This window comes from Platalea leucorodia, assembly GCF_965183815.1.
Source record: "Platalea leucorodia genome assembly, chromosome: 18".
Taxonomy (NCBI): Eukaryota; Metazoa; Chordata; class Aves; order Pelecaniformes; family Threskiornithidae; genus Platalea; species Platalea leucorodia.
Window position 1 is genome coordinate 8867989 of NC_138840.1, and position 9179 is coordinate 8877167.

Genomic DNA, 9179 nt, shown 5'->3' on the forward strand with positions numbered 1-9179 from the left:
TCTCAGCCTGAAATGATAATCTAAAATCCTAAAGCATTTAAAATATACATATTTATCCAAAACTTGTATGACAGCAATAATATATAGGTAACAATGCATTATTCTGTTTATATCTTATTTTATCCTATTAATACTGAGCAGCCTGTATCGAAAGGCAAATTGCTCAAGACCAGATTGTAGCGACATTTCCATTGACTTCAGCAGGGTCAGATTTACACCACTAAGAAAATATTAAGAACCCCAGCTCGGTGAGCCTGCACTTAGTGAGCTCTGAATCTTTAATGGGTTGTTGCCTAATTATCAGTGAATTCTGCTGTCAAATTTTGATTAATATTTTATGAGCTCACTCTTCTTTTTTTTTCTTCTGTAGCCGAATCAAGATGACGACAGCCGCACCACTGATCAATAACACGCAGTTCTCGGTAAATGTGACCACAAAGTCTCAAGAACAAAGTCTCTATCAAAGTAAGAAAAGTAGTGGGGTGGTGGCTTTTTTTTTTTTTTTTTAAGTGGACCTTGAACTTAGCAAACTTCAAACAGTACAATGACAACTTTGTAAATAAACCCTTTTTTTTCCTTTCTGCTTCCCTGCTAGGTTCTGGAGCAATAGTTGCCGCCATCGTAGTAGGAGTGATTATTATTTTTACAGTGGTTCTGCTCATATTGAAAACATATAACAGGTACGTGGCCAAGCTCTGTGCTTCACTAAGGCGAGAGAAGATGAACCAAAATCACCGTTAGGTGTGCTCTCGTCTAGCAGGCCATTTCAGTATTTGTTGCTGAAAATGTCCAGGAGAATTTAAACTATAATGTGCTGACGTGTCCTGAATCTCACCGTCGGTGTTCTGCGATTGAATTGCTAGGAAGCAGAAGGAGGTTCTTGATCGAGGATGCTTGATGGAAGCTCTGACGCAGGCAAGGTCTGCGTGCATCGAGGCTGCTTGATTTCTCACTTTTCAGGGCATCGGGTTAGACTTACCTGCTGTAGAAGCACTGACTCGCCATTTAGTGTCTTTGGGATGAAATCCTGGCTTGCGTTGACTTCTCGGTAGCTGCTCGATGTAACCTGCTTCCGCGGGACCCTGCCCGGTACCTACCGCGGGAGAGACCGCAGCACGTGCCAGCTCTGGTGACAATTTCATTTTTGCCTTTACAGGCGCATGAGAGTGAAGCGGGAGCTGGAACCCAAACCCACCACAACAGCAATGCCGCCTGCGTTGGGGCAGAGCGGCCACAGCGTGCCTCAGCATCCTACGGTGACTTTCATACCTGTGGATATCCACATGCACCACAGGTAACTGGGACCGCTCGTCCCCCAGTGAGAGAAGAGAGCTGGAATTCTTATTTACGTGGACCTGGGACGCCTCAGCAAAGCGACGCTGCGTTTGGAATAGCAACGAGCTGTTATTTTGTCTGTAGATTGTCATTAATCCTGCTTTCTCTCTTGGGGAGGAAAAATAAAAGGTCTGGACACTTTTCGTATGGCTGAAATCAACTGGTGGAGGCATACACATCACAAGAAAGGCAGCGAGCCTTCTTACAGAGCTCTGGGCATGGAGAGACCGAATAAACCAAGCCCGTTCGTTGGAAGAAAAGATGCACACTCATCTTTTGTGGAGCTTTTGCTTACTCGGAGAGTTTGAGCTTTTTTTTCTTCGGCAACGACTGATGATAAATGGGAAGAAAAATTTGGACATACAAGCTGCCCCTCAGGCTGAACCTGGGTTTATTACGATTTATGTGAAACAGGTTTGTACTCTATTTTGTACATGATGGATAGTACAGGAGGTATGAAAATTGTGTTTGTCTTTACTCATCTTTTGTGTTTCTAATGCCACGTATGTATGGTTGTAGACAAAAGAGAAAAAGTTACTTTTTATTTTCAAGTATTTTTAAAATATTTCTATAAACTTGGTAACCTGTCCGTTTCTAAATGAACTCAACATCTAAGGGTTTTCACTCTCACGCCAAGAATTGCTTTAGGTTCATGACTGGAGTTGCGTTAGTTTTGTCTTACACAAAATCTGAGAAGTTCTTTAATGGACAAAGTAAGCACGGAAAGGCGGCATAAAGCAAGTGAGGCTTTATGCAGCTACTGTGTACAACTCATCCTGAAATGGTTTATTCTCTAATGCAGACTAGGCTTGAACTATTTTTAGACATTTTTTATTCTAGAAAGTAACCGAAAGTGATGTTGTTTTGCAAGTGTGATGATTGTGGGTGTACAGTAATGCAACAAAGAAATTCCCAAGGATATTCCCAGCCCACCGAGTGCGAACACACAGCAGCATTGTCAGGCGTTGAGTGGCCGACTGTCACACGCCTGCGAATCCAAGCAGCCCTGAAACGCTGGCTGACGGACAGATGGGAAGGATGAGGAAGAAGTCGAGGAGTTAAACCTTGTCTTAAACAGAAGTACGTGAGGCTCTGAGAAACAGCTCCACGCGTTGGCACGCACAGCTTAAATTTTACGGCACCACTCGCTGGAATGGCTGGACAGAGCCTGAAGCGAACACAGCGGTAACGTCGTAGTCTGGATTTATTGCATCGTCCGTGTCTTGCACTGAGACGCTGCCAGCGCTTAGCTCCAAGCGACTGTGGCCATTAGAGGGCTCCAGCCTGTTTGTGGACCTTAGTAAAACTGTTAGGAGCGTTTTCAACTCCGTTCTGGGCGCTGGAGAGAAAGAAGTTACTGTTGTCTAACCGCATCGATCACAGAGAGCCTCCAGCTTCAAAGCCTTTTGTCCTGCAGCGGTTCACTTGTGCTCTTCCCCACACCGTCACACATCGCCAATAGCTGCATCCTTCAGCCACGCGGTGCCAAAACAAAGCTGACCAATTCTCAGAGTCAAGTGGTGAGGGACTGGAGTGATAAGTCGATATATTTTTTTCCCTGAACAGGTCATTTTTTCTGACTGGTATTTTTATGGAGGAACAAAGTTCAATTACTTTGCAATTTTTTTTTGTCTGAAACTGGAGCGCAGTTTGAATTCCAAACTAAATATTGAGACAGCTGTTTGCAAAGTTTCTAAACCTTATTGTAAATATTTTACTTGCCCTAGTTCTCTAACTTATTTTTTGTGTCAGGAATGATGATACAATCATTCAGAGGGGACTGCAGCTGCCAATTTAATTTTTTTCTAAAAATGTAAAGGAGTTGCCCTCCTGTTCCTGTCTCTGGACAGCTAAGGATGTTTCCTGAGCGTGTTCCACTGTATTAAAATCAAGATCTTTAGAAAAGATAAGCCCCATCTTACTGTTATTTTTTAACATTACCAGCCAGACCTAATTCTAGCAAATTTTGTTTACTTTCCATTTACAGAATTTCAGAACAATGAAGTTCACTTTGCTTCACCGAAGCAGAATAAGCAGTACTACTATAAGCAATTCTAGATTGGTAGAATTACTATTATTGGCAGGAGAATTCCTGCCTTGACCACACTAGCATTGCTCAATCTGAAAAATTCAAAGCGTGCTGTTCTACCAGTCAAATTTGCCTTCTGTTGGCACAGCCCGGGAGGCCCCCACAATCCGTTCTGACTCCTGTCAGCAAATGCTTATGCTGACCAAGCAAAATCGCCTTCTTAAGAAACAAAAATCACTGTATTTCCACTGCACTGCCACTGTAACGCTTGTGTAATTTGCTGTGGATTTAACGGTTTTCCAGGAACAATCCCACGCTGTCCTTGTCCTGTAACAGTAGCTGCTTCAGCACTGATTCGACCTGCGCCATCTGGGCACCCGGCTTCCGCTGTCAAACCCCCAGCTTCTGGAAAAGCTCCCCTTCAGCTGCCTTCGCGCCCAGGCTTGCCATCAGGTAAACCTGCTGGTTAAAAAAACCCCACAAGTGAAAGCTGATACTGCAAATTGGTCTATTAAAGAAATCCCAGACCAGGTGAGCCTTTGGAGAGACCAGGCAGTGTAAGCGTAGGGCGTTAACTCATTCACACAGACTCATTAGAGGTTATCCACGGAGCTCTGCAAACACAAAGTCGAACCCGCAGTGGCACGCTGAGCCAGCGTGCCTTCCTGCTCGGCAGCGTGGTACGCGCAACCTTCCTAGTTCCTCACTCTGTTCTTTGGTTAAGCTTCTCTCTTTACAAAACGCCAGCAGGGCTGGGTGCAGCAGTGACAATGAGAACATTTGCTCTGCAGGTCATACAATCAAATACTGCTAAAATTTTTTCCTAAGGGCGTACGCAATGGTTGGTGTGCAGCGGGTCTTGCAAGAATTGGTATTTTTTTCTTGCTCCTGAAAGTCTGTGGGAATTTACTGCTTCAGCAGGTTGGATCCTTCCGTCTCACAGCTGGCACCTTACTGATGCAAGCACACGAGTGAAATGTTTCAGTTTTCATTTCTGGGCGAGTCCTGTTTCCCCCGGCTCCTGCAAGGCAGCTTTCGCCCCTGCCGCATCCCTCACCCGCCTTGCTTCAGCAGAGAGCACGTAGCTCCACCTAGTGTCCTCCTCCCCTCCAACAGCTTGCAACTCCTCATCGGACATAAACCGTAAAGTCATTCCGAGTTTAGCTGCCAGCTTCACCACCTTTCAGAAACTACCGGCACCCCCAGCCCGCTCCTCCCTCCCCGTACTCCGCGGTGCCAGGACCGTTAAGCAGCCGAGCTGAACGCCGTCCCCAGTTTGGCTGTGCAAAAGGCAGAGGTACGATCATGGGAAACCTAAGCAGATAAAATACAGGAATGTTCCCGAGTCCCATAACCAATCTATTTTCCAAAAAGACGTGTAAAACCGTGTGTCTCTCACACATGACGCTTACTAATGACCGCTGATAAAGCGGGAAGCAGTTGTGCTTGAAGTATAATCTAAGTTTATTTAAAGGAACCTGGTATTTCCTTTTCAAAGATAAAGGACAGGAGTTTCTTTTAGATAAACCCCAGGGCTGTTAGCTTGGATAAATTTATGTTAACCGCAGCGAACTGTGACTTTACTCTCCCCTCCTCCCACGTGTTTTTCAGCCAGTAACGTGCCACACGCGAGCTTTGCCTGCACAAGACAGACGCCAACTCGGCGTTGGGTGGGACGGGGGCCAGGCTGCTCGTGGCAACTGCCAGCAGGGTAACCGACCGCAGCCCACTGCGTAGACTGACCGGGCAGTGGGGACCGCGCACGGCCCGCGGTGCCCGTGTACCAGGGGAGCACTGCAGGGCCGCAGAGGCCTGGGCCGGCCTCCAGGGGCACGGCGCCTCACAGCAGTGACCCCTCCAGGCCCCGGTGGTGCGGAGGCCGCGCTGTCTCCTGTGGGGCCGCACGGGCCCGGGGAGCCCTGTTCTGCCGGGGAGGAGCCCAGCTGCCGGGAGGAGACCGTTCCCGAGGGGAGGCAGCGGGGAGGGAGCCGCCGGGCGCGGACAGCGCGGTGAGGGGGCCGCCGCCGCCATGGCCATGCCCCGCCACGCACGCGCCGTTTGCCGCCAGGTCACCTGACCGGCGCCCCGCGCGCGCAGCGGGCCGCTCCGCCGAACGTCAACATCTCGCGAGAGGAGGAGTCTCACGCGCACCCACCTCCCCCCCCCCTCCGCCCGGAACGCCACGCTTTCTGATTGGCCGGCTCCCGCGCGCGCACCGACCCTCCGCGGCCTCGGCCACCAATCGGCAGGCGTCGGAGAGCCTTTGCGGAGGGCCCGGCCCCGCCCCTTCGCTCGTGCGAGGGGGCTTGCGGGCGCGCGGTGCACGCCGGGACGGCAGCGCGCTGCGAGCAGGAGGAGGCGGAGGAGGCAAGATGGACGCGGGGTTCTTCCGCGTAAGTGCCGGCCTCACGGGGGGCCGGGCGGGCGGGGAAGGCGGCAGGGCAGCCCCGGCGGGGAGAGCGCGGCCGAGCCGGGCCGCGGCGGGCCCCGCCGCCGCGGGCGAAGCCGCTGGCGCCGCGCTCGCCCGAGGAGCGCCGCCGTGCCCCCCCGCCCCCGCCCTGCGCAGGCTCCTGTGAGGAGGCGCCGCTAAGAAAATGGCGGCGGGAAGGAGGCCGGTGCGGCTCGGCCCATCCGCGAGGCCGCGGCGCCGCGGGGCTGCGGGAGAGGGAGGGGAGCGGCCCGGAGGGGCTTCGTCGCCCCAGGCCCGGGGTCGCCGGAGGGGCCGGCCGCTCTCTGCGCGGCGGGGGCCCGCCTGCCCGCAGCACGGGTTCCCTGGCGGCCCCCGAGGGCCGCGCTCGCCCGACCCGGTCCCGCAGCCCGCCGGTTCCTGCGCTAGGCCGCGCGGCGGCCGGGCCTCTCAGCCCGCCGGAGGAAGAGGGGTCGCAGCGGCTCGGGGCCTGCCCTGTGCGGGCTTGTGTCAGGGCTGCCCCCCGCGCAGCTCCGGGCCTCTGGCGGCCCTTAGGTGCGAGGAAGTGCGGGAGGAAGGGCCGAGGGGCAGATGGGAGGTGAACCGGATTTTGCAGTGAAATGCGCTTTGGTGTCCGTGTTCAAAGCAAATAAAAAAACCCCTGCCCTTTTAATCTTATGTTTTATTTTTAGGTTGGTCTTTGATTTTTTTTTTTTAATCATTGAGTTCTTCTTTTCTTTCAGCTGTGCTGTTTTTTCTGCAGAGACTATTAAACAGTAACCTACCTAGGGTATACTTATTTTCAGCCTTTTCTCCCATTAATTGGAATGAACCTGTTTTTTGAGGGTTCCTTGACAATTTTGAAAACCAGTTTAATTTTCCAAGATTCATTCACCTGTTCAGCCCTATTATTTTCTATTCCTGCACCTAGGATACTTTTAAAACATGAGGGCACACATAATCCTTCATTTAACTCAATTTTGTGTTAATGTGCTAGCCCAGGAAAAATAATTACAAGTTAAATCTATGCTTGTTCTGTGTAATGCAACTGTTAAAAAGTTTACAAATCAAGTAGTTGTAATTGACAGCAGAATTCCTGGGACTGAAAACACTGAGTTAGAAATCTAATGTTCTTTTAAAACTGGCCTGTGAAAGGTGACTTTATAAAAACAAAAGCAACATGGCACTGAAACGGGGTTGAAAACAGTGTTCTGGTCAAGTTTTAGTCTGGGTTCAGGAGAAGCCAAAGCCCTTGTGGAAGCTACGGAAGTGCAGCAGGGCAGCCATTTGGACTCACCTTATCAAGAAAGCTGCTATTAATAATTCTTTCAGTTCTTCACACTTTTGTAAAGTTGTCAGTGCAAACTGTTTTGTCTCTGCCTTGAAATCCCTGTGATACTGTGCTCTGTGTCTTGTTTGGTTACCCTTGCTGCTTGCCATGTGTTATAAACAGGCTAAGAAAAATTCCATTCCTTTCTGTTTCACTTCTGGGTTGTGAAAGACAATTTTAAAAAAAAATATAGAACATCAAATTCTTGAGTGATCTGACGAGTATTGTGTTTGTTGCTAATGTGTAAGCCACAGAGCGGACTCCAAACATAAAAAGTTTTAAACAGACTTAATCCTGTTAAGTGCCTGTGCCACAATCAGCCTTTGGGATTCCTGTGTTCCAGAATAGCAAATGGGAATGTTAATAGTTCCCTTTCAATATCTGATGACTTCGTAGCATGTTACGTTGCTAACTCAAGGTGCTTTCTGATCAAACAAAGTGGTTAGGTTACCTTAGAATTTGAGCTTTTTCTTATTTATTATCTTCTGGTTTCTTACCAGCTTATATTATTGCTGGTACTCAGCCCCTTCTTCTGTGTATAGGAAACTGCATGTATTAAATTCCTGTGTTTTCCATCAGTCAGGTTGGTTTCCTGAATAAGCTTCACTTCACGTGTGAGTTGTGGGTTTGTTTTGAATCATTAACAGGTCGGCAGTATTTGGATGCAGTTCTGCACACACTCTTGTTCATGGGTGGTTCTGTTTACTTCTGTGCAAGTAAATTTTCCAGAACTGGACTTTCAAGCCTTTCAATTCCAAATGAATTAACCTATAGTTTCTGTTCATGAAAGTGGAATGAGTTGGTGAACTTTAACGGAGCATGATCAATAAAAGAGTATTCTTTGTACTCTTGCTGGCTCTGTGTTGGCTGATTTGCTTCGGAGAAATTTACCCAAAGGTTTCATAGATGTCACTGTAAACAAATGTGACGGTTTTGTTCTTGGACTGAGGAAGAAGAGCTTATTCCTTCTAAGGAGTCTGTGAATTCCAGCATAAGTCCTTTTCATAGCAGTTTGATACCACTGTACTTTTGAATTTGTAAGTAGTATGCCAGGGAGATTATATGATTAAGGTGTCACTGTAAGAGCCTGCTGACCCCTAAATCTTCAGCAGTAGATGAAGACTTTAGTGCTAAAATTGAAAGGCACCTGAAAAGGCTTATTCCACCTGAAAAGGCTTATTTGCTTACAGAACGGTATGACTGGTGTTGCTGTGCGCTGTCCAGTGCAAATACGTGGGAAACTGATACTCGAAGATAGCTGAATGTCATACAGACTAAAAATCTTATTTCCTGTGCTTTAGGGAACAAGCGCAGAACAGGACAATCGCTTCAGCAACAAGCAGAAGAAGCTGTTGAAGCAGTTGAAATTTGCAGAATGCTTAGAAAAGAAGGTAAGTTGATTAGGATGAGATAGGAAGCAAGGCACACAAATTGAAGACAATTTTCAATGGAGTAATTTGGTATCAGAAGGTACATACAAGAATGTGAGGACTGTCTTCTCTAAAACTGTACTGGAGGACATTTGGAATGTCCACTTGAGCATCAGAGATATAGTAGTAACATACATGATCTACTTATAGTACTAAACATCACCAGTAGGCTTTTATGTAAAATACAGCTTCAAAAGAAGTCCGATTTCCAAGAAATGTTAAGTAATTTAGAATTCTAGGCATCCTTCAATGTTGCCACCAGCCCCCTTTTTTGGGGTGGTGGTTTTTGGGGTGTTGGTTGTTGTTGTTTCAGGTTTTCTAGACTAGTGTGTTAGAAACGCACAGTGGTTATGCAGTGGGTGAAGGTGCAGTTATTGCAGTGATAGTCTCTAGGGCAGCGGAGGGAGGCTGTGAGAGCTGCAGAACACTCAATTTAGAGTTCCTTGCTTGGATGCAGTTACTTGCCCCGTGAAAGTCTTTACCTGTTGATTGTTAGGGAGGGTGCATTCCTCAGGTGGGTGTTTAAGTGATGCAACCAGGGTAGTTGCTGTCAGTAGATACCGATTTAGTAAACATTTTATTTCAAAGCGTGGAGCTGGTCCTTCGTGAGGCTTTGTTGGCTCTAACCTGCAAAGGAAGCAACTGGTG

General features: G+C 48.2%; 2 protein-coding genes across 9 annotated transcripts in view; both read left to right on the forward strand.

Annotated features, from left to right (window-relative positions):
* Nucleotides 1-380: 380 nt before the first annotated feature.
* Nucleotides 381-1298, forward strand: NCMAP (non-compact myelin associated protein; the record flags this gene model as incomplete). The annotated part of the gene is made up of 3 exons (XM_082329399.1): nt 381-465; nt 596-680; nt 1157-1298. The coding sequence occupies 3 exons, from the start codon at nt 381-383 to the stop codon at nt 1296-1298; spliced, it is 312 nt and encodes a 103-aa protein (XP_082185525.1).
* A 4324-nt stretch (nt 1299-5622) lies between these two features.
* The window catches only part of SRRM1 (serine and arginine repetitive matrix 1), a 19706-nt gene continuing 16149 nt past the window's right edge, over nt 5623-9179 (forward strand). For 5 of the 8 annotated variants that reach the window (XM_082329882.1, XM_082329894.1, XM_082329891.1 and 2 more), the window contains exons 1-2: nt 5624-5757; nt 8403-8492. In XM_082329882.1, the coding sequence (XP_082186008.1) occupies nt 5737-5757; nt 8403-8492 (111 nt within the window). In that variant the 5' untranslated portion in view covers nt 5624-5736. Of the gene's footprint in view, nt 5758-8402; nt 8493-9179 lie in introns of all 8 variants that reach the window. The other 3 variants (XM_082329896.1, XM_082329893.1, XM_082329895.1) reach the window with 1 other exon arrangement.